The 27,166-nt window shown below is 48.8% G+C and overlaps 3 protein-coding genes across 11 annotated transcripts in view; 1 reads left to right on the top strand and 2 right to left on the bottom strand.

The window, feature by feature from the left end:
- On the bottom strand, positions 1–13,885 carry CLIP3 (CAP-Gly domain containing linker protein 3). 3 transcript variants are annotated; one of them, XM_039850188.1, is made up of 14 exons: positions 13,747–13,885; positions 9,503–9,726; positions 6,390–6,529; positions 6,210–6,303; positions 5,861–6,022; positions 5,354–5,472; positions 4,202–4,438; positions 3,829–3,964; positions 3,545–3,673; positions 2,764–2,907; positions 2,572–2,695; positions 2,304–2,368; positions 1,884–1,956; positions 1–1,526 (listed from the first exon to the last, which is right to left on the bottom strand). In XM_039850188.1, exons 2-14 carry the CDS (start codon positions 9,666–9,668, stop codon positions 1,472–1,474), a joined length of 1,644 nt encoding a protein of 547 aa, XP_039706122.1. In that variant the 5' UTR covers positions 9,669–9,726; positions 13,747–13,885; the 3' UTR covers positions 1–1,471. The 3 variants fall into 3 exon arrangements, with proteins under 3 accessions (XP_039706122.1, XP_039706121.1, XP_039706120.1); XM_039850187.1 differs by lacking the exon at positions 13,747–13,885 and adding an exon at positions 10,028–10,514 and having other exon boundaries at positions 9,503–9,743; XM_039850186.1 differs by lacking the exon at positions 13,747–13,885 and adding an exon at positions 10,028–10,511.
- Positions 12,238–22,088, bottom strand: THAP8 (THAP domain containing 8). Its single transcript, XM_039850211.1, is given in 6 exon segments — positions 12,238–12,382; positions 13,692–13,698; positions 13,743–13,881; positions 13,884–14,137; positions 14,431–14,627; positions 21,951–22,088. Coding segments are annotated over 6 exon segments (825 nt in total). The 5' UTR covers positions 22,034–22,088.
- Positions 21,983–27,166, top strand: part of WDR62 (WD repeat domain 62) — a 43,249-nt gene continuing 38,065 nt past the window's right edge. For 4 of the 7 annotated variants that reach the window (XM_039850182.1, XM_039850183.1, XM_039850180.1 and 1 more), the window contains exons 1-3: positions 21,983–22,859; positions 25,667–25,758; positions 26,671–26,733. In XM_039850182.1, the coding sequence (XP_039706116.1) occupies positions 22,683–22,859; positions 25,667–25,758; positions 26,671–26,733 (332 nt within the window). In that variant the 5' untranslated portion in view covers positions 21,983–22,682. Of the gene's footprint in view, positions 22,860–25,666; positions 25,759–26,670; positions 26,734–27,166 lie in introns of those variants that run through there. The other 3 variants (XM_039850179.1, XM_039850184.1, XM_039850185.1) reach the window with 3 other exon arrangements.

Genomic DNA, 27,166 nt, shown 5'->3' with positions numbered 1-27,166 from the left:
AGCCATAGAAACGTCTTTATTGAAGGGCGCAGGGATCATGCTGAGTTCAGGGACATGCAGTGAAGGGGCAGTCGTGAGCTGTCCTTGGTAGTCCGGGCCCCAGGTCTGCCCTGGACTTCCGGGGCCTTCAAGGTCTCCCTCAGGCCGTTGGTCTGGCCAGAGTGATGTGAAGTCCTTTGGGGCTAGTGACTCAGATTTGGTGTTTTGGACCTGTGACCAGAACGTAGATTAAAACGGGGCCTCCAGGATTTGGGATCCCCCTCAAGGCCTTGGGGTCCTATGTGTATTAGAGATAGAGGCTTTAGGATTTGGGGTTCCCTTGGGGCTGGGCTCTTGGAATTTGGGTGTCTCAAGATCCGTGACTCAGGGCATTGAGGTCCTCCGGTTTCCAGGGATGGGCCTTCCTGTTTAGGGTCTCCTAGGGCTGGAGATGCTGTAGGAGCCCGGGATGCATGTCCTAACTGCAGTCTCCTCCATCCCAGGAACAAGGACCTCTGTCACTCAGGTTTCCTGGGGGCTTGGGATTGGAATTTTAAATTTGGGATTCCCTGGGGAATTGAGAATTCCATGGCTTGGGGGCCCTGGGAATTAGGGCTTTGGGGTCTTCTAGGGGCTATAGGATTTGGGGTCTCAGGGAAGTTTGGGACATGTACCCTGGGATTTGGGATTACCCAGTCTCAGAAAGGGGCTCCATATTTTGGGGTTCCCCAAAGGGGGAAGTTATTACTTAAAAAATAGAGAATTTTCTGGGAACCTGGCCAGCACATGGGCTGTGGGCCATGTAGGATGGGCTTCATACAAGGCACTGGGGGTTTCTTGAGGGTGCAGAGGGTAGGAAGACTTGGGGGTCCTGTAATTAGCATTTCCAGGACTGTTTTGGTGTCCGTAAATTGGAGGTGACGGTGGGCTGGTTAATGTGAGTCTCTTCTTAGGTTACCCCTCAACAGGAGGTCTTTGTTAATGGAGGGGGGTCTCTGATTGCAGTATTAAGATTTTTGGGTGACCATGGGGGATCACAACATCTTGAGGAAATTGTCGTTAAATGTGGGATAGTGACATAAAGGTTTGTAACTCTGTTGCTCTGGAGGTGTGACCTGTGTTTATTTCAAGGGGACCTGATGGGAGGGGGTCTTTTTTTAATGAGGGAGGGTTATGATCCACTGATGTGGAGAAGGTCACCTTCATTTAGGGTGATGGGGAAATCTGTTAATGGGGCTCTGCTCTGAGGGGTTGAGAATAGGGACTAACCTGAAGGTGCTACACTCTGGGAATCTCTGGGGCCCATGGGGTCTGTATTTGGGGGGGTTCTCATGGGAATCATATTGGGCCAGGCTCAGTGATTAAGGGCTGGCTAATGGGGGTCTCTATTCTGGATGTGTTACTAGGGATATCTATTTCAGGGTGACTTGGGGGCTTCTTGCGTCAGGAGTTGCTAGAGGGGGCTGTCTTCTCTGACGGGTGTCCAGGGCCTCTAAGACTGCATCTCCGCCCTCAGCATCCAGGGAAACCAGCAGCAGAAGAGCAATCTGGAAAGGAGAACTGTGTCAACCCCTAATGCAGGGGTGGGAACATCCGGGTCTATCTCCCTCAGCTCTCCCCAGGTGGTCTTGCTGGATTCTGCTTCTACCTCTCTGGCTGTGCCTTCTCAGGCTCCTGTGGAGGGTATTCTGCCTCCTTGACCTGCCCCTTTAAAGTTGAAGTCTCCAGAATTCAGTGCAGGGCCTCACTCCTTAGAGACTGTTTCTGGGTAAGCAAACTAGTCACAAGTTTTCCTAACCTCTATTTCCAGCCCCAACCAGAACTCCAGATCCCTGTGTCCAATGGCCTGTGGAAACCTCTTCCTCAATATCCCAGAGGAGAGTGGGCAGAGGTTGGCTACAAACCTGGAGATTGAGTTCTCTGATGCGATGTCCTTCGGGGTCCGGACTGTCGTGAAGGTGCGTTTGGGTTGCGTCACTGAAGGGAAGGGCAGGGTCTCGGGTGAGGGGATCATAGACCCACTTGTGCCCTCAATACTCACCCAGACTCCTGGACCCTACGTTCTCAATACCTGTCTGGACCTCTTTTTTCAATAATATTTTGTGTCTCCCAATAGCTACCCATGTCCCCAGTGCCTACCCAAAGCCTTGCCGTTAACATCCCCATATCCCACAGCACCTGTCCTCTTTGGGATCCTATTTCATCATTTTCCTGGACCCTGTGTCCCCAGTTAGATGCTAGAGATTCTGTCAGTAGTCTATAGCATGACCCTTCCTCCTATCCTCAAACCCACACTCCTCCCCACACTGTAGCCCCCAACTCACTTGTCACTTGATGTACTTTTTTGGCTCCAACATTGTCCCCAGGGGGGTCAGTGGATCCACCAATCCTGGGGAGACACAAGGAGTGGGAGGAGTCAGAGACATAGAAGTCAAGGCCTGACCTGGAGCTGGGGACAGGGGGCCCACACAAAAAGAGTTCGGGTGTGGGGGTAGGTATCCACACTGTCCTACTGATCCAAGAGGAGGAGACATCTGAGAGGGCATCAGTGTTTGGATGGTGCCTTGGGTTAAGGTCAGAGTTTGGGCTCACTTCTGAATTCGCGATGCTGGTGCAAAGACTCCATGTCTTGAGGGGCAGGTGAAGTACCGGACACCGAAGACAGAGCCATCATGCTTGCCCGTGGGCTGGTCTAGCTCAATGCCATACCAGTAACCTGAAGCAGAAGTGTGTCAGGATGCCTCGAGGCCCTGCCTGGCCCACAGCCCACATCCCCATCCTCACCTGGGGCAAAGTCTGTCTTCCCATAGAAGCGCACAACCCCTTGCTTCTGGCCTGCTACAAGGACTTGGTCTCCAACCTCAGCCTTGGCTCCCTCACGCTGCTGCAGGCTACCCAGAGATGGGGATGACGGGGGTTTCTTCTTGCCTGAGAATGGAGGGTATGGGAGTGGGAATGGGGCTCCCAGACACCAGCCCTGGGAACCCCATGCCACCAGAAAGCCCCCAGGCAGAAACTCCTGGCTCCAATCAGAAGAATCTCATAGTCTTTCCCAGAACTGCAGGGTTCTGAGCTTGGAAGGAAACAATCCCAGCTGCTAGAGAACTTGCAGGGGGAGGCTTTAGGCCTGAGGACAAACTGAGTCAAGAACCAGGAGAACCCAAAAATCCTTTCTCAAAAGCTGAGGATATTTGGGCCAAAGGAAAAACTGAGTCACAGAAGTCAGGAACCCAGAACTTGTCCTTTTAAAATGCAGGCGGGAGTTGAGTCTGAGGCTAACTCAAGTCACTAAAGCCAGGAACCCCAAATATTCTTCCCTAAAACTGGGGGAAAGCTTTTGGGCCTGAAGGTAAACTAAGTCATAGAAGGCAGGGAACCCACAGGTCCTCCCAAGAACTAGATGGGGCCAGTACTAAGTCAAAGGAGAAATTGAATCACAGAAGTCAGGAGCTCAGAGATCATCCTCTAAAATTAGGGAGTTTGGGCCTGAGGAGTCACAGAAGCTGGCCTACCTACAGAATATCCCCAAGACTGGCTCTCCTCGCCCCTAGGCTCCCCCTCTGACCTTTGTGTTCCCTGCGGCCCTTGCCAGTGACACGGGAAAAATCCATCCGGGGAGTCCGAGGTGTGGAGGTGACAGATGAAGGAGGTGCATCTACTGCCTTAGAGATCTTGGACACAGATGCAAAGAGACCTGGGGGGACAAAGCCTGGGCTGTGAGTTGTCCAAGTCTCTGCCCTATGCCCTCTGCCCTACCATCATCCCCCAGCCCCCATTACCCAGACAGCAACATCAGAACTACTAAGTGGACCCCACCAGCACTCCTTTTGGGCCCCAAGTAGGACTGACCCTGCTTGGGAGGGCAGATGAAATACCGGACACCCCCAACACTGCCATCATTCTTGCCCTCAGGTTCATCCAGCTCCACGCCAACCCATTGGCCACTGGCGAACTCCGTGGTCCCACAGAACCGCAGTGTGCCTGTCTGAGGAAATAAGAGAGGACATGGCTTGGGGGCGCCTTGGGAGGCCATGATAGATCACTGGCACAGGGAGCCCCAGGCTCAAATCTCAGCTCAAACATCACCATTAACTAGCTATACAACTTAACTTCACTGTGCCTCAATGTCCTCATCTGCAAAATAGGAACAGAAATCACGCCCACCTTATAGGACTGTTATAGAGCTGCCCTGTCCAGTACAAAGTCTGAAGAACACCCTGACCTTCTGGCCATCCAGCAGCACACGATCTCCCAGGCGCAGGCCCAGTGCGCTGAGCATGAGATTGCCCGGGACGTTGTCATAGTTGGGTAGCGTGACCTTGGGGAGGGCACAGGAGAGTGGCACAGCTTCCTCCAGCAGCGTTCGTAGCTCCTTGGCCACCAGCGCCGCCTCCGCCTTGTCCAAGGACATGTCCATGGGATCTGGGACCACCTCCGCTGGCACCTGTCCCTTTCGGTTCTGGAGATCAATGGGAAGAGAGAGGGTGAGGACTCAGCAGCACCGGCTGTACCCCAACCGAGCCCATGCCCCAAGCCCCCAGGTCTAGGTGAAGCAGAGGTGGGACTAGGTCACACTTTGGGCCAACATGGGAATAAAAAGCGTTGGGACATTAAAGTACAAACCACGTCCCCAGGGAAGTCCACTCCTGAGATCTAACGCTGGGGATGTCAAGTAATGGGGGTAGGACTACCGTTGGGGCCAACCGGGAATGAAGGTTACACTTAAGTGCTATCGGTCATGCCTTCAGGAAGGTCATGCCCAGAGACCCCAGGCCAGGAATGGGAACATGTGAGACACGAACATTAAAAATAATGGGCCAGGGGTGCAACTGAGCCAATAGGGAAGGAAGAGAGGCAGGGCCTCAGGGGCACAGGTGTCACCCCAAGATATCTGTGCCTGGGATGCTGCAGAGTAATTGGTGTTGGCAACAGGATTTGGAAATGGATGGGTTGGGGTCAGAGATCATATTGTGGGCTTATGCGAGGCACAGCCCTCTCATCAATCTGACTTTCTTCATGATCTCGAAATGCCATCTATATACAGCCACACAATCAGTCAGGACTGAAAGAAGATAACCCTGGATAACCCTGGATAACCCTGCACAAATCATGCACACTCTTTGCCTCAGTTTCCCTATTGTACACTAGTGTTTATGATGCAGTTCACCTGTCGTATCATGAATACTAAGTAAATGTCGGCCATTATTACATTTGTTGAAATGTACGGATGATTTTCATATTTTAAGAGCTGCTAGAGATGCAAGCAATCAGGACCCCCCTCATCCTCTGCAGAGGCCTGTTGGCCTAGAAAGGAATGGGGGGGGGCGGTAGGAAGGAGAAGGAAGATGACAGTGCTGTGCTGGCGTGGCAATACCCGAAGCGCTGGGTTGGCACCGTGCTCCAGCAAACATTTGGCTGCACCCAGGCACAGGTTGGAGGCAGCAATGTGCAGGGCTGAGCCGTGGTTGAAGTCACTGCATGTAGAGTTCACCACTGGGAGGTAGGCAAGAGGAGAGATCCAGGTGAGCACCCTTAGCACCCGGGACACCCCTCTACCTTCCAGCTTGCAGAAGTCCATCTCGTAACCCGCAAGCCCCAGTGCTCCCGCAGAACCCTCGCCCTCCCTTCTCAGCCACTCCCCTCCTGAACAGGTCATAGACCACTGAGCCCCATCTCCCACACCTCCTACCTCCAGATTCCCAGGATCTCCTCAGTCTGGTCCCCTCTCCCAGCCCGGCCAGGCGTGTTTGGCCCTATCACTTGGCATCCCTCCTTCACTTCACGTCCCCTCCTCCAAAACCCTGGGCACCCTCCTTCTACTTCCAGGCTTCCTCCCTCACTGGGTCCTGCCCCACCTCCCTAGCCAAGACTCCCCCCTCACCTCGAGGCCGTGTGCCCTTCAGCAGCACACGCACAAGGTCGGGCACATCAAAATAGGCTGCGTAGTGCAGCGCGTTCATGTTGGTCCAGCGGCTGCGCAGGGTCACATCAGCGCCCAGCGCCAGCAGCTGCTGTGACAGGCGCACTGCCGCTGCGGGGTCCCCTGTGTGACAGCCCAGGTCAGCTTGCATGCCCTCCTCCAGAGCCCTGGGACTCAGGACTGCACTTTGGGATATCAGTCTGCAGGTTCAGGATGGGGAACTGGGGACCAAGGTTCTGGGTGATTTTGAGGGTGTTGAGTCTGGGGGCCTAGGTTTTGGGGCACATGGTTTGGGGGTCCAGACTCTTACCGACTCCGTGGGCCCCAGCCTTGCACGCATAATGGAGCAATGTCATGTCGGTCAGCCCATCACGATCATTCACATGGCAGCCTCGACGCAGAATCTGGGAGTACCAGAGGAAAAGGGGGGCTTACCCAAACATGCGAGGGAACCCATCCTCTCCTTCCCTGGCTTCCCAGTATTTTTTACCTCATTGCCGATGACATCAATTTTGTGCTGGACTTGGGGCACCCACTGGCGCACAATGGCGAACAGCTCAGGGACAGTGGTCTGTGGGTCAAACAGAATCTCCTGGCACGCCGGGTCATTGGGATCAAAGAAGGTGAAGGCTGAGGAAGCGAGAGGGCCAAGGTCACCCCAGGCAAGCTGACCCTCTCCTTCCATCCTAACGTAGGGGACCTCCAGGTTTTTGTCTTTTAAAACTCTTCCAAATGCAGGGTCTCAAACTGGTGGCGCATAGGCCATAGGCGTATTCCATGTGGTCAGCATGAGGTTTCAAAGTCAGAAGGTTTCACATAAAAATCTGGATGCCCAGTACGTCTTGAAAAATTGGAAGACTGGACAATTCCCACAGACAATTCCCATACCACACCTTGGAACAACTGTGTGGTAAGGAGTGTAGCACCCTCGAGTCTGCCTTCCCAAGGAGGCTGCTACTGCTCTAACTCACTGTTGCCCTGGACGAGTATTGGCATACTTTGGCCAAATCTCCAGAGTAAAAAAAAAAAAATTAATTAAAAACCACAAATCCTGGTTTATAAAAAAATCTCCCCAATTTTTCAAATGCTGTATCATCCACATAAAACGTATGCATGGTTAGGATTCATCCTGTGACCAGCCAAGGTGGTGCCCAGAGGGACTTCCATCTCCCCCCATTAGACTCTGAGGAGCACTGCTCTCTGTAGTAACATCAGCACCCAGCACAGAGCCTGGCACATGGCAGGAACTCAGTGCACATTGAATGAATGAGTAAATGAATGACCAGATGTTACAGAGCCCAGGGAAGTGCCCCCATAGATGTCTCCAGGAATCAGCCTGTGTGCTTCTTTAAAAACCCATCACAAAATAGCCCCTTTGGCTCAGAACCCTGCCCTGATTCCCATCCCACTTCGAATATAGACCACAGTCCTCCCCACCACCCACAGGTCCTATACGAACTGGCCTTGTCTATTCTCTACCCTTACCTTCCCACTCATTCCCCTCCAGCCACACTGGCCTCCTTCTCTCCAACACATCAGGCAAATTCCTGTCTTAGGGGCCTTGCACTTGCTGTTTTTCTCGCCTGGGACAATCTTCCCTCACATCTTCTCAAGACTTTGCAGGTCTTTGCTCAAACATCACCTCTTCAGAGAGGCCTCCCCGACCACCCTATCTAAATCGGTACCTCTGCCCTTCTCCATCTGCTACCCTTTTTTATTTCTTTAATCACAGCACATATCGCTACTTAACATAACTTGTTTATACTTCCCTCCCTTCCTTTTTCCTTCCCTCTTTTCCTCTCTTCTTCCCTCTTTTTTTTTCTTCTTTTTCTTATTTTCTCACTTGTCTCCCTCACTAGGATAAAAGTACTATGCTCCCATTCTGCCTTGGTCCCTCTGTTATCCCCAAGACCCAGCACAAAACCTGGCATGCAGTAGGTGTTCAGTCAATCTCTGCTGAATTAATGTGCAAGTTAATAAACAAATACGTGAGTTCCTCTTAGAGTCCACCTTAGCACTCTCTCTGCCCTGGACCAAATTTCCAGCTTTCTTCACCTTCTGTACCCAATCCTGCTTGTTCTACTAGCAGCATTCCTGGAGGAGGGGGGTGGGGCAGCCCAGACCCTTCGACTTCCCACCAGGCCAAAGGCCTCTGCCATATCCAGCTGCATTTTCGAAGGTTTTCCAGTTTCCCAGGGTGGACCCACTGCCCTGGACACCCAGACTGAGGTCAACTTCTTGCCTCTCTGATCCACCTCTAGTGGGTGACATGTCCAAAGATACCAGCCCTCTTGCCCTATCTTGGCAACGCCTACTCTCTGAACCTGGTGCCTAGTTTCTGAACCTCACAGTCAATGTCTTCTAAGAGCCTCCTCTGACTGAGCCCCACCCTCTCTATTCTGTAGCCAGAGGGAGCTTTTAAACATAAATCAGACCAGCCACTCCTTTATTTTAAACATCTCCTCAAATGCTCTCCATTACACGTAGAATATATCCAAAGTCCTCACTGTGGCCTTTAAGGTCCTTCCAGATCTAGCCATTGCCAACATCTCACCTCAACTCTGATCATTCCCTAGTTGCAGCTACAGAGCTTCTTTGTGTCCCAAGCTCAGTCCTGCCCTAGGGCCTCTGCACTTGCTGCTCTCTGCCTGGAACTCTCTTTCTCTAGCTCTCCTATGGTTGATTCCTCCTCATGCTCTGGGTCTCAGCCTAAATCCACCTCATCAGAAAGACCCACCCTGACCTCTCTGTTTCAAGTTGCTGTCCTCTGGCCGTTATCTATTATCTATTATATTTTCATCTTTTATTTCTTTCATAGCACTTGCTCTGATTGTAACTTATCTGATTTATTTATCTGTTCATTATTCAGTCTCTTCTCTCATGGGAGCAGGGATCACGCTGGACTGCTCACCGTAAAATCTTTATCACCCAGAAAAAGGCTTGTCACAGAAAAGTAGCAATGGATAAATATTGGTGAATGATTATTTTCAGTCTCTCCAAGAGGCCACCCTCTCAGTCCCGCACCCTCCTACCTCAGAGCCTTTACTCCTGTGGTTACCGCTCCTGGGGCCCCTTTCCCCCATCTCTTCCCTGGTTAACCCCCAACTTATCCTTAGATCTCCCTCAAGTGTTACCTCCTCAGAGAAACCATGTCTTCTGAAGCTCTTACAGCATCCCATTCTGGCAAACACAATTCTTATCATGTCTTATAATTATATATTTATATTTTTATACTTATTTGTATGGTCATTAGTGAGGCCTATGAGTTCAGGGCAAAGGCTGGGTCTGTCTTACTCCATCCTGTGCTCCCAGCTCCTAGCACAGAGCCAGGTCCAAATCAGGCTTTCAACAAATATTTGTTGAAAGACTAAATGAATGAATAATACATCATGAGCCAAAGATTAGAATCATTCCAATTCCATTCTCCAGTGGGTGAATGAATGAATAAATGAATGAAAGGGGAGTGGAATCCAAGGACTCAGCAGCTAAGACTCCTTGTGACCACCTTCAAATACCTCTCACCATCACCACCAGCAGAGCTCAGCCCAATCCCCTGGCCATCCAAGGCTCCGGGCCAGATTCTAGGGTGGGGAGACTGGTTACCGTAGTCCTTGGGCAGGGGGGCAGGTGCTGAGGGGTGCACAACAGGCTTCTGCCGGCGCTCTTGGGTGGGGCTGGGGGCCTCCGGAACAGGCTCATCCTCCTCCTCCTCCTCCTCTTCCTCCCCCCGGAGCGGTGGGGCCATTGGGGCTGGATCTGTCTTAGTCATGGTCCTCAGTGGGCCCCGGGGGGCAAGTGCAGAGTTGGGGGCGGCCCTCAGGCAAATCCTGGAGGCAGAGGTGAGCTAAAGAAGGCACCCCATAAGCTCTGGGATCCCAGCCCATAGGAGCTCCCAGGGCTCCTCGTCCCCAGCTCTGGATTTGGGGCAATCATAAGCACACCCGTTACCTATCAGAGGACCCTGATACGTGGGCCCAGAGCTTATCACTTCCCCTAGGCCCAGCCCCCATTATTCTCTCACGTCAGTCCCCTGAGTCCAGGCCGCCCCCTCCCAAGGTTTGTTTATCTCGGGATGCAGGATGCTTCGCTCCTCCCCTTCTCTGCGGGCCTCCCCTCTATCCATCTTACCTTGGGCAGATGGGGCTGAAGACCAAAGCTGAGACTGAGGGGACTGGAATAACAGGGTGTCAGTATCGGGGGAAGTGGTGGGTGAGAGGAAGGGAGAGAGAGAAAGGGAGAGGGAGAGAGAGAGAGAGAAGGGAACGAGGCCCAGACGCCGAAGGGGGATGGGGATGGAGAGGGAGGGGCGCTGAAGGCGCATGCGTGTTCCCCTTAACAAGGAGCGGGGGAGGAGATACTGGCAGGCTGCTCGCATTGATGAAAAGGCTGAGAAAGAGGTTAGACACCGAGGATGGGGAGAAGAGGTGGACACGAGGAAAAATGTGAGTGAGACAGACATAGAAGACGAGAAATGAAGCATAAACAAGGGCAAAAAGAGAGGGATGGGAAAGCCAGCACAATTCTTTTTGACCCCTACCCCCACGCATGTGATGGAGCCTTTCCTGTAAGAGGCCTGCAAACCAGGTCACTTAGGGCAGGCATCTCGATGTTGGTGGTGATGGGTGTTTTCTCTGAGATCTCAGACCTGACCCCTTTTCTATGTTCGCCTTATATAAGAGATGTCTCAGAGGGATGATTTCTAGCATTATAGTCGTCATTCGACATTATCATCACATACTGCTCATACAGCAATTACCAGGCCCAGAGAAGTTAAGCCATTTGCCCAAGGGCACACAGCAATCACATGATGGAGTGAAGATTTGAAACCAGGCAGCCTGGCTATAATCTGGGCTTTTAATCACCATGATACATGGCAGTAGCAGTGTCTAGAGGACAGATCTGCCAATGGATCCCTCCAACGCTCTCAGAACTATATCTTCCCCAGAAAGGCCTCCTGTAGCCAACCCAGGGGCCAGGCATTCCTGGATCCATCAACCTGGCTTGGTTTTCACACTTGCCTGGCTGTGGCCTGCACTGCCCACAATAACCCCAGCCTGAATAGGGTTGGGTGACTGTCTTCAACCCCCTCTCCCCGCTCATCCTTCTATTGGGCAGGGTCAATAGCTCCATCTCCAAAATATTTCCAGAATTTTATCCCTCACCACCCACCCCAGGCCCTCATCCTGGTCCATCCTTCATCCTCTTCCACCTGGACTGTGGCAGCAGCCTCTTTCTTGTTCTCCCTGCTCCTCCCTTCCCCCTATATGCAGCCAGAGAGTCTTAGCACCCATCATATCAAGGCTGTCCTTCACTCACAGGCATCTGCTTGCTGCACCTTACTCGAGGTACGAGCCAGTGTTCTCAACCACAAGCCCCATGTGAAGTTTCCCATGTATCTCTCCAATATCACCTCTCACTCCCCCGTCATTCACTCTACTCAAACCACACTGGAATCCTTGCTCTTCCTCACCCCAGGACCTTTGCATAGCCTTTTCCTTCTCTGCCTGAAATGCTCCTCCCCCAGCCACCAGGTTTCCTATTTCCCCTTTTAGGTTTTTACTTCTTGGTGCCTTTTCAGTGAGACCTCCTCTGCTCTAAAATTGCACACACCCCACCACACCCACACACTTTCCTCCCTGCTTCAGTTTTCACCATAGCAATACTGCCCTCCTCCAGCTGACACCCTAGATGTTGGACATTTGCAGGGGCTGTTCTTCTCCCTGGAACATCCAGCCCACATGCCTTCCAGCCCAGCTCCTTCTCATCATCCAGGTCTCTGCTCAAACGTTGTCTCCTTAGAAATTCCTCTTCATCGCCACCACTACCCCTGCTTCATTACAATTTCATTCAGTCTTTATAGCACTTATCGGAATCTGAAATTATCTTGTTTATTAGGTTACTAGTACGTCTTCTACTCAAGCAGAATATGAGCACCATGAGGGCAGGATTTTGTCTGCTGTGTTTACTTGCTGTATGTATTCTGAGCTCAGCACCAGCCTTGGCAAGGGGTTTGAGGGGCTCTTCAGAAGCAGGTACAACTGTCTGCAAACAACCCTTGCTCTGCTCTGAGGCTGTTTTACTGACTGCAAAGATTTGAGCCGAGGATGGCAGGCACCTGGTACCCAGGGGAATCAGGACTGATGGGAGTCTTGGGCCCATCTTGGCCCTAAGTTTTTGAAACTTAGGGTGGGGTCCCTGGAAAGGGGTGATGGGAACCAGGCCCTTGAAGGAGGCACTGCTATGCCACAGGGTGGGTGGTGGAATTGGGCCAAGCCCTTATGTGATCAGTCTCTTCCTGTCTTCTGTCATCTGTCCGGTGACATTATCTGTCCTGGTCCTTATGCACTGGTGATCTGAGTATCCAGGAGCTCAGGCTTGGCATCCAGTATGGGAGGTGCAGGACCTTGGGCAAGGACCACAACTATGTCAGGTTCTCCACAGATGATGGTGAAGACTTCGGATTCCTCAGGTCCAAAGAACTGGGTAGTCCCAGGCAAATAAGTGGTAGAGATGGATAAGACAGGGGCATGGGGGGAGGGAAGAAGGGGAGAATGATGAGGAACAGGGAGGCCAAGGTGGGAGGGAGGTATCAGGAAACAGAGACATGTGGGTAGAGAGAGATGAAGAAACAGGGAAACAGATATGAGAGCCAGAGTGGCATTTGTGGGGGAGCAAAGAGGTATAGGGAAACGGAGAGAGATGCAGGGGACAGGAGAAATGTAGGGTAAGAGAGACAGGACATACATATGGGGGACACAGAAAGATTCAGATGAAGAGACATGGGGAAAGGGAGAGATAAATGAGAGAAGAGATTGGGGATAGAAAGACAAAGATGAATGTGGAGGAAAGAGGAGATCAAGACACAGGGATCAAGTTGGGAAGGGGAGGCAGAGAAAAGCGCTAAGTCCAGGGGCCCTGTCAGGCTTCATGAAGAGCCCCAGGCCTGAGCCTGAGCTTTGTCCTTGCCCCACTGTATGTCCCTCTAGTACCCCAGCATGATTCAGGCCATGGTATCGAGTATAAAGCCTCCAGGGGCAGCCACATTGCGGCTCCAGCTGACTTCTACTAACTGGGAATATGAACCCAGTGCTGCTAGATCTGCTGAGCCTTCAGGAAAGACCAGAAATTATTTTACGCATTGTTGAAGTCATACAGACAATATCTGTGGGCCATGTCCAACTCCTTGGCTGTCAGGTTGAGACACCTTAGCTCAGAGGTACTGTGGGGCCTCTTTCTGAAACCAGGAAAGGCCAGAGCCCTGGGACCTCAAGCTTGGCCTTGGGGTTTTAAGCAGAGAAAAAGCCTGGTCAAACTTTGCATTTTAAAGACATGAACCCCTCCCCACTCTCAAAATACTCAACAGTAAAATAGAGTGGCAAAAGGGATTAGATAGGGTATGGGGGACTCGAGTAGAAGGGTTGCAAATTCAAGCTCTATAGGAGCCAGGGACTCTCCAAGAGAAGGGCACAGGCGGACCTCCTCTAGGGCCAGAATGTGGTTTGAATCCTGGCTCTGGGTAGTTACTGGCTGCCTGACTTTTGGCAAGTTACCATATCATTCTGTGCCTCAGTTTTTTCATCTGGAAAATGGGGACAAGTATCAAAATCATAGTGAGTTTTCAGTAAGTTATTAACTGTCTGGCAGAGAGTAAGGGCTCCTTAAATATTAATAAATGAAACAGCTACTCATCTGACCCAATAATTGCTTGGCATTGCCAGATTTATTTTTTTTTTTCCCCAAGAAAAGCCAGAAATTTGAAAATGGGTCAAATGTTCTGATTTTTAAATATTATGCTGTAGCTTAAATGAAAACACACATGCTGTGTGGGCCGGACAGGCAGCACTCACCCTGTGCAGCAGGCCCCCGCAGGCCTGCGCCACCAGGCTCTCCCTGCACAGCTGCTGTGCCAGCTCTTCTAGAGCCCTAAGCTGCACCTGCTGCCGTTCCTGGCACTGCTGCAGCCTCTGCGCCTGCTGCTGGACTGGAGCACTCCCAGGGCCGAGCCTAGTCCAGCCTGGGGGTGCTTGGCGGGGACTCCAGGGCGTGGCCCTGCAGGAGCCTGCGAAATAATCAAGGGGAACAGGAACTTGGCAGCCGTGGCCTCCAGGTCTCCGGATGCTGGTCCCAGCATCACCTGGTGCATAGGGCCAGGTGCCCTGACAGCTGGGCCCAGAGACAGGGACGAGGCCTCCTGCGGAGGCAGAGGCTTTTTGTGTAGCTTCAAGGACTCCATTGCTTCTGGAAGACAAGGCATGGGGTGGAGAGCAGACTCCAAGGGGATTTCTTCAGGAGGGAAGACTTGGGGGAAGGCCAGACTCCAAGGAGGACTTCCCTCAGGTAAGGCTAGACTTTAGGAGAGAACTTCCCTCCGAAGGGGATGGCTAAGGGTCAGTCTCTAGGAGGGACTTCCCTCAGGAGATGAGGGCTAGGGATCAGATTCCACAGGTAATTTCCTAGGTGGGGAACGTGGGGGGTGGGGGGGGCGGGGTTGGGGGACATGGTCAGCCTCCAGCAGCGAGACCTCCCAGTGCTTACCTTGATTGTTGGTGCCCCAGAAAAGATGGAGGGCACTGCATCCAGTAGCAAGTAGCGTATACCGCAGCGCCACTGGGAGCAGGAGGGTGTGAAGTGCTCGCTGCACAGGTGCTGGTGGCAACTGGGCACCCAGTGCTCACAGCCCATGTGCCGCAGCCAGGCCTGCAGCTGGGGTCCATCCTTCAGTGGGTACCTGCCAGGTGAGGGGGTCGCCATATCAGGTCCAACCCCACTACTCCCTGAGAACACTCCCACCCAGAGCTCCCTGGACTCCAAACCTCTGCATCCCACTCAAACTCTCTCTACCTCCTACCCATATTGCATTCTTCCGCTCCACCTTTTAAACACCCAGCATCAACCTGCCTCTCCCACCTCTGCTGCTCATCCCATTCAGCCTCCATCCTTTTCTGGAGATGGTTTTTGCAGCAGCCTCCTTCCTGTTCTCCCTGCCCACTGCCACTCCCTGCCACAGTCTGTTTCTCCACATGAAACTGAGGGAGCAGTTTATAAAATCGGACAACTCTAGAATGTGGGAGATTCTACATTCGTGGTGGAATGGAGTAGGGTGGTTATAGATTAAAAGAGATTTAAGAAATAGCAACCCAAATGCAGGATGCGAACCTCGTTTTGCAACAAACTACTCTGTAAAAAGACATTTTAACATAGTTGTGGAAAACTGAACTTGAATTAGATGTTAGATAATTATGAGAAATTAACTTTGCTAGGTGAGATAATTGTTATTTATGCTTTAAAAATAGACACCTGTTAGAAAAGCATTCTGAAATATTTATGGGTACAAGACCTAAAGTCTAGAATTTACTTTAAAATACTGCATTAAAGGTGTATGAGGGAGAAAGGTGGATGAAAAAGACTGGCAAAATGTTGACAACTGGTAAAACTGAGTGATGGATACATGAGGATTCATTTATACAACTCTATTTTTTGTGTATGTTTGAAAACTCCTGTTAAAGTTTTTAGACAACAACAAAAACAATTAGCCCCTTTAAAAATGGGCAAAGAATGTGAATAGACATTTCTCCAAAGGAAATATACAAATGGCCAATCAGCATATGAAAAGATGCTTAATGTCACTAATCATTAGGAAAATGCCAATCAAAACCACAAGATATCACTTCGTAACCATTAGAATGGCTACTATAAAATAAAAAAAAAAACAAAACAGAAAATAACAAGTGTTGGCGAGGATGTGGAACCCTGTGCACTGTTTGGAAATGTAAAATGAAGCAGCCTCTATGAAAACAGTATAGCGGTTCCTCAAAAAATAAAAAACAGAAGTACCATTTGATCTAGCAATTCCACTTCTGGATACAGACCCAAAAGAAATAAAAGCAGGGTGTTGAAGAGATATTTGCAGACTCATGTTCATAACAGCATTATCTGCAATAGCCAAAAGGTGGACGAAACCCAGTGTCCATTAACATATGGATGAATTATCAAAATGTGGTATATACATACAATTAAGTATTATTCGGCTACAACATGGATAAAACTTTGGACATTATAGTAAGTGAAATTAGCCAGTCGTACACACAAAAAAACAAATACTATAGGATTTCACTTATATGAAGTATCTAGAGTATTCGGATTCATGGAAACAGAATCTAGATTGGTGGTTGCCAGGAACCAGGGAGAAGGGGAAACTGGGAGTTGTTCAGTGAGTATAGAGTTTCTGTTTTGCAAGATAAAAAAAGTTCTGGAGATTGGCTGCACAATAATATGAATATACTTAATACTACAGAACTGTACAGTTAAAAATAGTTAAGACAGTAGATTTTGTTTCTGTGTATTTCACCACAATTAAAAATTAAAACTGAAAAGAGTTTTTTTAAAAAACGAACTAAATAAAAGCTTTCCCAGTGGGAGTGGGTAGGGATTATCTGATAAAGCAGCCTCTAGGGGAGCCCCCACCACTCCTAACCGCCTTGGTGCCACTTGTCCCCAAAATCTATAAAGGAATACATTTTCTATTTAGACCTGGGTTCAAGGCTATCCACAATAAAAACCTCGTTCTCCAGCTTCATTTGCAGTCAGAGGTGGCCACATGATTAAGTTCTGGCCAGTCTGTCTTGTGGCTGCTCCCAGAAACAGATTTATTTTAAGCTGCTAAATTTTGGGATAGTTTGCTATGCAGCATAACTATTACAGTCAGTCATCCACATCCCACCTTTGACTTAATATTTTTCTTAAAACTGACCAAATTCAAGTGTTAAAGATATCTGAAAGAGAAACTTTACACAAAATTGCAAATGGAAAACCAGTATCAATTCCATAAATAGAAGTGAACCATAAAAACACTGGGATACCTTTACTTGCTGAGGGCTATGAGGCCTGCTCTCTTTGTTAAAAAGGAAGAGTAGAAGTATTAGAGAGTGGGGGGACAATACCATCTATAGGAGAAAGGGTAAATAAACTCAGACACATGTACACGAAAGAGTACTAAACAGCTCTAAAATAGACTGTGGAAGCACTCTGGGAACTGACACGCTATTGTTAGGCATATACTCTGTGAAAAACACAAGGTTCCAAATAGAATATACTAGCTTTTAGTTATTGTGGTAGGCTGAATCATGGTCTCCGAAAGATATCTATGTCCCTAGAACCTATGAATATTATGTTTTGTGACAAAAAATAGGATTAAGGATCTTGAGATGGGGAAATTATCCTAGCTCATCATCCAGGTTGGCCTTAAATGCATTCCCTTAAAGAAGGAGGCAGAAGAAATTACGACAAAAGAATAGAAAGTGATGTGACCATGGAGGCAGAGAGTGGAGTGAGCCAAGGAATGCCTGTGGACACCAGAAACTGGAAGAAGCAATGAACAGACTCTTCCCTAGAGCCTCCCAGGGAATGCAGCCCTGCCAGCACTTTGATTTTGGCTCAGTAAAACTGATATAGACTGTGAGAGAATAATCCCTGTTGTTTAAAGCCACCAAGTTTGTTACAGAAGCCATAGGAAACTAGTACAATAATAAAGAAGGAAATAAGCACATATATTCAGATTTGCTTGTATTTGCATAGAGAAACACAGGGAAGGACACATAAAAAAATAAAAATAAAGAGGCCACCAGTGGAGAGGAGGTGGACGAGATGGACAGAGATGGGAGCAAGATTTCTCAGGCAAAAGGCAGACAGAGAAAGGAGGGAGCAGCTGGAGAAAGAGAACGGAAGAGCTGACTCAGAAAAGAGCTGTGACACCCGATGGCACCCGTAGACCAGAACCCCAAGGCCCACAGCCAGGAACTCTGGCTGCTGCAGTCCTTTTAGACTCAGTGTGGAATCCAAATGCTCTCACCAGCCCCATTTTGCCTGTACACATACAGGAAATCTCTTGCAGAAGCACTTCTCAACCCCTCTGGGGCCAAGACTTCCAACTGATTACTCCTTATCCACTCTCCTCCTTTTCCTTACTAACAAAACTCCAAATTTATTGAGGCCATAATATGCCGTGCTAAAAGACTGTTTCCCATTTTCCTTTGCCGCTAGGTGAGACCACATAACTAAGTCTTGGCCAATGAATACTTTCAAGTTATGTGAAACATCTGGGATGGCACTTTAAATGCAAAGGGGTTCTCAAATGGAATCAGAGCAGCTCTGGGGCAAAGGAGGAAAATGAATATCACTAAAAAAGCAAAAAACACAACAACCTCAACAACAAAAAAAACCCATTTCTTTCTAATTTGGTCTTGTTATTCTCTTTTGTTCCTCTAGACGGCAACATTTATAATTGGCAATAGCCCTCTCTAAATATCCGTCTTAAGTGGTCAGCCAGTGTCCTCCTTTTTTATAGAATATTTTAGTTTCGTTGGTCATCTTACCTATAACTGCTAGAAGTTCTTTTCTTCCTTAATAACATAACTCAAAATTTCTTCAGGCGGTTAAAGATCCCCCTAAATGACTACATTTCCCAGACCAATGATAAAGAACCCAAAATTGGGTGGGATTTCTGGGAAGACTTTGTAAAAGGGGATGACTCATTTTAGAGTTGAATTCCTTTTGCTCTTCCTCCCTTCCCTTTTCTTCCTACTAGGAATGGTAGAGTATGATGGCTGTGACACACAGCCATCTTAGATGGAAATGGCCGGCTAAGGATGACAGAGCAGAAAGATAGGATCCTCATCCCTGATGACTGTGGGAGCCTCCACGCCGGTGCTGGTCTGTCAACCTCCATACTTGTTTTATATGATGGAAAGATAAATCCTGTGGTAGACTGTATCAAAATACTTGCTGCCCTTTCCCACATGAAAATTACACATCTTCGTTCCATTAATCCGAGGCTTGCCATATACTTATTTTGACCAAAGGAGTAAAAGTGACAATGGGCCACTTCTAAATGTATAATTTGCCAGGAGCTACTGATGATTCTCTCCACTTTTTCTTCTCCCCCTCCCACAACACCAGCAATATTCCATGTAAAGGCATCTCCTTTAGCCTGAATCCCCAATTAAGAAAGTATAAAGTAAGGTCACAAATGACCTGCAAAGGACATAGGGTGAACAAGAAATAAACCTTTGTTATAGTAAGCCACTGAGATTTTGTGAGTTTGTTACTGCAACATAACTTAACCATGCTGATTCCTACACACCCCATAATTTCTTTAAGCTACTATTATTTCAGGACTTTGTTACTGCCAACCAGATGCAATTCCCCTCCTCCATCAGAGATGACTGTCATTTGTTCCTGAAGGGGCCTAAAACAGAACTGTTTCCTTTGGCTGTTGGGCAGGCTTTTAAGTTATTCCCTGGGAGCCACTTCCCTCAATTTGTTTCACCTTGTTCCTACCTGGCATCCATGCCCTCTCCTGAATCTCCTTGAGAAACTGCTCCTCACCCAATTCTCAGTTAAGTGGCTTCTGCAAGACTGACTCAGGGGTGGGATTTGAGGCGGAAATGGATTAGCCTGTTTGAGAAACAGCCTGACAGCCACTGGTGGGACTTACATAACACAGGCATAAACTGATTTTTATAAAGTCATCTGGCTACTATGTACAGTTGTCATTGTTCTTCTCATTATTATATGTAAACACTTAGAACAGAGCCTGGCAAACAGTGAGTGATGTCTAAGTAAGTATGTTGTTGTAAGGGAGGTAAGAGTGAAAGCAGGGAGATCAGCAAACAGCTATAACAGTGTCTCATTAAGAGATGATGGCAACCTGGACTATGCTATGACAGCAGAGGTGAGAAGTTGTCAGACCGGGAACATGAGTTTTCTTTTTCTTATTTCCTACTAGTTTAATTAAGATTTTCCCATTTGCATTTATAACTGCATTGTAAAGGTGTTAGGGGTTTTGTTGTGATTGTTGCAGGATAGGAATGTGTTTGGAGGGTAGAGTCAAAGGATGAGTTAATGCACTAGATTGGGGGCGATGGTACTAAAGAAAAGGATTATGGATGATGCCCAAATTGTGTATTCAGTTCTTCAATTTTGACCCCTCACCTATCAGTGAGTTCTTTCAGGGCAGGAACAAGATCTGTCAGGAACAAGATTTGTATTCAGCAGGGGCTTGCTAACTCCAGGAGACGCTCAGAGTTGCTGAATTAACAAATGGTGCCAGAGTGATATATTTTAAAAAGCAAATCTAGACACACTGATTTAGGTTTAAAGACTCCTCTGCAATCCTCCTACCCTGTACCAGGGTCGCTCAAGGAACCTGGACTGCTGGGTTTCCTGGGGAGCCCATTTGAAATGCATTCATTGAATTCATCCAGTAGATATGCACTGAGCACCCATTATGTGCCAGGCACTGTTCTAGGCGTGGGGGACACAAAAGAGAATAAGACAGACAAAAATCCTCACCTTCATGGAGCTGACAGACAGTCTAGTGCGGGAGACAATATGTGGTATGCCAGTTAGCGACGTTAAAGGGAAAAATAAAAGGGGGAAAGGGGGAACAGCACGAGCAAAGGCCCTGGGCAACGATGTTCCTGGTGTGCTAGAGGAGCATCAAGTAGGCCAATGACACTGCAGCAGAGTGAGTAAGGGGCAGGAGAGAGATGAGGTCATGCCAGTATTGGGGATCTAGTTCCTGTAGGGCTTTATAGGCCTGCTTACTGCCTACTTTAGCCTTACCTTCTTGTCTTTTATAGAGTGAAATGGAAGCCAGGAGAGGGATCTGAGCAGAGGAGGGCCCTGATCTGACTCAGGTGTTCACTGGTTCCCTGTGACTGCATGTGGGGAACAAACTGTGGAAGCAGGTTGACCAACAAAGAGGCTACTAAAATAGTGCAGGTGGCAGGTGATGATGGCTAGGACTAGGGTGGGGCAGAGAAGGAAGTTAGAAGTGGTCAATTCTAGTTAGATTTTAAAGGGAAGGGAGAGCCAACAGCATATACTCTTGTGTCCTGGCCCCGTTAGACTAACAAACCTGTAGTCCGACAACGTCAGGTTTATTTACCACAGCAATGCGGGAGACTGCATACCAGAGGTACTGTGGGGTGTCTCACCAAACAAAGGAAAAGACAGATATTATTTAGGAGAAGGGTGATATTTATATGAGATGTAAATAAAAGTGGGTAGGGTCAAAGCAAAGTAGAACTGTGTGTAAGGGAATAAATATCAAGTCTGGATTATGAAGTGGGCCCAAGGTCCTGTCCCCTTGGAAGCAATAAAGTTTAGATAGATGTGGAACACTGTGTCCAGAAATGCCTTACCCAAAGCTCTGCACCTGGATTGTAAATAGAGGCTGCTTCTCTGTGTCAAAGCGACTTAACTCCCCCAGGCGTTATAAGTGAGATGTTTCATTCTTACTGATATAACTTCAAAGAGCAAAGTTTGTGATAATCTATGATTTTAGAGAACAAAGTTTCCTAGTAAGAATGCAGTGGTCACTAAAAGAAGGGGAGCTGTGTCACTTTACATCTGCAGCATGTCCCTGAGAAAAATATAGAAATATTTTTCCTATTAACTCTTTATCTGGCTTTTTTCCGTGTCTGTTATTCCAGCCAAATAAATGGGGATGCAGTTTTTTTGTTTTTGTTTTTACAGTTCAAGCTAATTTTTACTTTCTCAAGTGAGAGGAAAGAGAAGAGGTAAAGATGACTCTAAGATTTCTAGCCTGAACAACAGGAAGGATGGAATAAGCTATTAACTGAGACAGGAAAAGTTGTGCAAGGTTTTGAGGCAGACAAGATCAGGAGCCCGGTTTCAGATGTTTTGAGTTTGAGATGCCTCAAATTCGTGGGAATGGCGCGTTGACAGCTGAAGGCTCTTACAGATACTGGCTCAACCTTATTTTTCCCTACACAGCACTCCCCTTCTTCTGCCCGCCCTGTTCACTAACTGTAGTTAATTGGCTAGCTCTGCTGTTTCACACATCTGCACCTTTGTATGTGCCGTGCTTGCTGGTGAAATGCTGAGATACCGTCTCTTTAACCTGCTAAACCTGCTTGTACACAGACCTGCCAGCTGGACCAGGTGCCAGACAGTTGTATTTATCCTCTGGCCCCGCCCCCCATAGGGCCCTGCCTCCCTGCAAGCCCCGCCCCGCGCTTGCGCTCACTTGTAGAAGCTCACAGGGCGGTTGTCCGCACCTAGCCGGCTGGCAGTATTGGAACAGTTCGGAGCACAGCAGTGCTTGAGCATGGCTGTCCAGCCACGCTGAATTTTGTCCGGTCTTCAGCCGCACTTCGTACGTCGCTAGGAGCCGCCGAACCTCGCCCGGCCTGCGCGCTCTCCGCCTGCCTCACGAGAGGGCCAGCAGTGCCTCATCTCACGTGCCGCGGGAAGAGAGCGCCTGCGTATTACCCGCCCTTCCGCGGTACCACAGCTACGCCCTGGTCACGCGGTGAGCGGGGAAGAAGCGAATACCGCTTCTAGCTACACGATTTTGGGGTTAGGTTGAGTCACAGCGTTTCGGAGCCTGAGCCAACTCGTCAGTCTCTTTCGACCGCCACTGGGGCGGCAGCAGAAAGCGAGACGAGGCGGCTTTGGTCTTAGCCACGTAAAAGTTAAAACCACTATTTTTCAGTGAATGATGAAAACACAGACTGGATAGAAAACGCAACCATGCTCGATCGACCACCCGTAGACTAGCTGTGGCTCCTCCCCGCCAGACACCCCTTTCCGCCTCTTAGCCCTCATTGGCCAAAAGTGCCTCTGGGCAGCCCGGAGATTGGCCAGACCGGCGGCTACCACATCCAATGGGCAGTGGCGCCGGCTTTCCCGCGGCTGTTCGTTATTCAAGTGGGTCGTGGCGGTGGTTGAGTAACGGTCGCCCGGCTCCGGCTCGACGATGGCTACCTTGGGGCCCGGAGGCTACGCGCGGAACGATGCAGTCGAGAAGCTGCCATCCGTCATGGCGGGGGTTCCAGCGCGGAGGGGCCAGTCCTCCCCGCCCCCCGCTCCAGCGCTCTGCCTCCGGCGACGGACCCGACTCCCCACGGCGCCCGAGGATACGGTGCAGAACCGGGTGAGGAGCTTCTTGCCCTGCCCTCCCCTGGTCCTGCCAGTAGATCTTTGGCCCCGCCTATGAGCTCTCGGCTTTTTCCCTCAGGCGGCTCTTCCCCGCTGTTCCTAAGCCCCGCCCTTTACCCATGTCCTCTTTCGGGTGCCATCAGTCATTCCTAGCCCCACCTTTTAACCTCTGGCTCCACCCTCAGCCCTTGGAGGGCCTTTTAGTTCTAATCTCCTAGTCCCGCCTTCTTGCATGTTTATTCCTTCAATCTTTAAACGTCACTCTGGACCCTCCCACTGTTGTTGACCTCTCCCCCACTGGGTCTTTAGCGTCCTGTGTCCTACTTGTCCCAACTTTTCCTAAGCTGTACCCCGCCTTCTCTCACTTCCCGCCTTATCTTTCCTTCTCCCTTACCAAGATGGGATTCTTATTCCATATTGCCACCCTAAATTTTGGAGGGATGTAATATTTGTAAAATCTCAGCAGCACTGCTTGGGAGGAGGGCGTACAGAACGGTTCCCTAAGTCCTAAGACACAGAAACAACGGGGGCGATTTTAGAGTAGGCAGAGGAAATTCCATTAGCACAGCAGCAATTTAAAAAATTGTTCTCCAACTCCTTGAGCCTCAAAGTCTATTTTTATAATATAGAGATAACAATAACCGTACCATGGAGATGCAAGAAGAAATAAAATTGTGTGACTGCTTAGCACAGAGTCCAAATAAAAGGTGGATAACTGGTAGCTGCTGGTGGATCTTGTTCCTGCTTGTGGTTTCCTGCGGCACTCTGATTATATCACCCACTCCTGGCTGAAAGACCTTGGTCAGGCGGCCCCTGCCCACCTCTCTGGCCGTACCTCCCTCATCCATCCCCTCAAAAAGATTCAGTCACGCTGTCCTGCTCTCTGTTTTCCTCAGGCGCCAAGCTCTTGCCCACCTCCAAGCCATTGTGTTTGGTGAGTCTTCCGTTTGGGCTGTTCGCTGCAGTCTACCTGGCTGGCTCTTCGTCCCTCAATTCTCAACCCCAGCCTAAAGCAGACACCCACCTTAATCTCTGTACTTCATAGCCCTTATCTTCTATGTTTCTCCTGAAAGTGCCTTGGGAGCTCTGAACTATATATAAAATAGAGGAGTGATCCCCAACCTTTTTGGCACCAGGGACTGGTGCCCCCTATGGGAATCTAATGCCTGATGATCTGAGGTGGAGCTGAGGCAGTGATGCTAGCCCGCACTGGGGAGCAGCTGCAAATACAGATGAAACTTGACTCTCCCTCCAGCCACTCACCTCTTGCTGTGCGGCCTGGGGGTTGGAGTCGCCTGAAATAGAGGAATAACAATAGCAATTTCAGAGAGGCAGTAAGCAATATGGGTTAGAGCGCAGCCTCTGGACCTAGACTGCCTGGGCTTAAACCTTAAAATCTTCCTCTTTGGAATTTTTCTATGTCTCAATTTCCCCACCTGTAAAATGAGGAAAATAGTATAAATATTCTCATAGAGTATGTGTGAGGCTTAAGTGAGGTCACTTATCTTAAGCACTCAGAACAACACCTGGCACATTGCAAATACTCTTAGTGTTAGGTACTACTGTTATGATTGTGTATTTTAGGTCATTGATATCATTTATTTTCCTTGTTTGGTGGTGCAGAGTCCACCTGGCTTGCAAAAGACCTAGTCTTAAAATGACCAATTATACTAATGCTCAGTAGTGCTGACAGATAAAAAAAAAAACATGAGTGGCATTGCCTGGGTTAGAGTCCTGGCACTGCTCTTTCTTGTTTGGGCAAGGCCTCTGGGCCTCTGTTTCCTCATCATCGGCAAGACGGAAGTGATGATGACAATAGTGACCAAAGCACAGGATTATTGAAGATATTAAATAAGTTAATAGTTATAGGTATTCGAACAGTGCCTGGCTCCTAGTAAATGCTCAATAAATGTTAGCTACTACTGTCCTTTTTTTGCTTTTTTATTTCTGAAGCCAAAGACTTGCTTGAGAATGTTTTACTTTATAATAATTAGAAACTAGTCTATTCAAAATATGAAAATACCATAATTCTGTGAGTCCATACTCTAAATTTGCTCAGCCATGATGGGTAATGCTATTTAACTCACTTTGCTTAGTGAGTTTTTAAATTTTAAATGTGATTATTCACTTGTTTCTTTAGTTGTTGAACCTCTAGACTATACATTTGATGAGAGACTGGACATTGTCCACTTTTTCTCACTGCTGTGTCTCTCCTTCAGGGCCCAAAGTGCTGGCTTTGGAGCCAGACTACCTGGGTTTGTATCCGCACCTTGCCACTCTGCAGATGTGGGACCTTGGGCCTCAATGTCCTCATCTGTAAAATGGGGCTGATAATAGTGCCTTCTTTCTTGCGTTGTGAGGTTTCAAGTCTTTAATCTACATAAAATACTTGGAAATTATTCAAAGGTCACCTTCTCAGTGAGGCCTTCTCCCCTTCCCCTGTGCTCTCAATTTCCTTCCCTGCTTTGTTTTTCTTTATTGCTTCTAACATCACTTGATATCTATTTTGCATATTTTTTCTGTTCATTTTCTTGGAATGTCCTTCATCCCATCACCACCAGAATGTGAGCTCTAGGAGGGCAGGGATTTTTTCCTGTTTTCCTCACCATTCTGTGCCCTTTACCTGGCACTGTGTATTTGTCAAAGGAATGTTGAGGAAGACAAGTGTTAGCTGCTGATAGACGGCCATGGAAGCTCAGTGAGTGTGTTGAATATAATAGGAACTGAATGGGTAGCTGAGATGGCTATGCCACATGGGGGATGCTGAGGCAGGTGCTTTTGACTTGAGCCTTTTCCCTGCAGGTGTCACTGGAGAGGGTGCTCGGCATCACAGCCCAGAACAGCAGCGGCTTAACCTGTGACCCCAACACAGGCCATGTGGCCTACCTAGCAGGGTGAGTGAGTGGGTGGGCCTCAGCTTTTCCATCTGTAGAATGCAAATAATACCGCCTACCTCAGAGGGCTGTAGAAAGGATTCCATGGGCCCATCTGTCTAGAACAGTACATGTAGTGAGCGTTGTGAAAGCCTCATTGTGACTACAGGTTGGGAGGTGGCAGCGATTATGGGAAAGATGGGTAGTTAACACCCAAGCTGTAGTATTAGACTACCTGGATTTATATCCTTGCTCTACTGTGTGCCCCTCTCTGTGCCTCTGCTTCTGTCTGTAAAACAAAAATAGTGATACCCTCCACTTGAGTAGTTGAGAAGACTGAAGGACATTCTGCAACTGTTTATTCCACAAATACCGATCTAGCCTGACACTATTCTAGGCACCAAAGGGACCCCCCTCACCCTACCATGGCAGGGTGGGGCATACCCATGATCATTCCTGGTGAACAGTATCTGTTAGTGAGTCTTGGGGAAGAAAGCAGTACAGGTTAGAGTATAAGGGCAGGCTCTTAAATTTGACAGTTTTGGATTCATATCCATACTGGGTAGACCTGGGCAAAGGACTTTCCCTCTCTGGGCTTCAGTTTCCTCATCTATAAAATGGGACTAAGATTCCTGACCTTACTTGGCAGTTGTGAGGATTTAAAGAGGTTGTACACATAAAATCTTTATTAGCCCAAGCATGGCAGGGTAGTTGCAGAGGAGGTGTTGGTTTCTATTTAAGAATGTATTAATAATAATGTGAAGTGCCCTAGAATCCTCAGCATAAACACCTGGAGGAAGAGGTGACCAGAGAGAGAATCTTCTGCCCTGAGGGAACCTTGTCTATGTGCAGGCTATCTTCTGTTGGGAACAGAATCATCCCTGAACCTCAGTCCTCCCCTTAGTTTGGGCACATTTTCTTCTCTCTCCCCAGCTGTGTGGTCGTGATCTTGGATCCCAAGGAAAACAAGCAACAGCACATTTTTAACACTGCCAGGTAGGCTGGGGCCTGGGTAAGGGGTAGGGCTGGGACCAGGGTCCTGGGACATCTCCCCTTCCCCACACTGCATGGAAGTGCTCCTGGGTGGGTGACTCACTCATTCACTCACCCATCAGCTCAGCAACATTTACGAAGTGTCTGCTCTGTGTTAGGTACTGTCCCTGGTGCTGGGGACATAGCAGTGAACAAAAGAGATGAGAATCCCTGCTCTTTATAGAGCTGACAGCTCAGTGAAGGAGACAGACTGAATTAATTGGTTGGTAAGCCCACTGTGACCATTGCTATGAAGGAAATGATGGGGGATGTGTTAGGGCAGATTTGCAGGCAGAGAGTCGAGGAAGAGCCATATCAGAGGGCTCTGGGGAGGCCTCCCTGATGTTGAGACTTGAAAAAAGTGAGGGGGTGACTCGTGAAAGTGAGGAGAGAGTGC

The sequence above is a fragment of the Pteropus medius genome, unplaced genomic scaffold, assembly GCF_902729225.1.
Source record: "Pteropus medius unplaced genomic scaffold, Ma_sr-lr_union100, whole genome shotgun sequence".
NCBI classification, from domain to species: domain Eukaryota; kingdom Metazoa; phylum Chordata; class Mammalia; order Chiroptera; family Pteropodidae; genus Pteropus; species Pteropus medius.
Note: the sequence above shows the minus strand (reverse complement) of the source record. Positions and strands in the feature narration are given on the sequence as shown.

Excerpts from the sequence above, each read along its gene's own strand:
- CLIP3 (XM_039850188.1), bottom strand. The coding sequence starts at position 9,668 with ATGACTAAGACAGATCCAGCCCCAATGGCCCCACCGCTCCGGGGGGAG. Across the intron at positions 5,473-5,860 it reads GAAGGGCACACGGCCTCGAG|TGGTGAACTCTACATGCAGT; the intron begins GTGAGGGGGGAG and ends CCTACCTCCCAG. Across the intron at positions 1,527-1,883 it reads TCAGAGAACTCAATCTCCAG|ATTGCTCTTCTGCTGCTGGT; the intron begins GTTTGTAGCCAA and ends TCTCCTTTCCAG.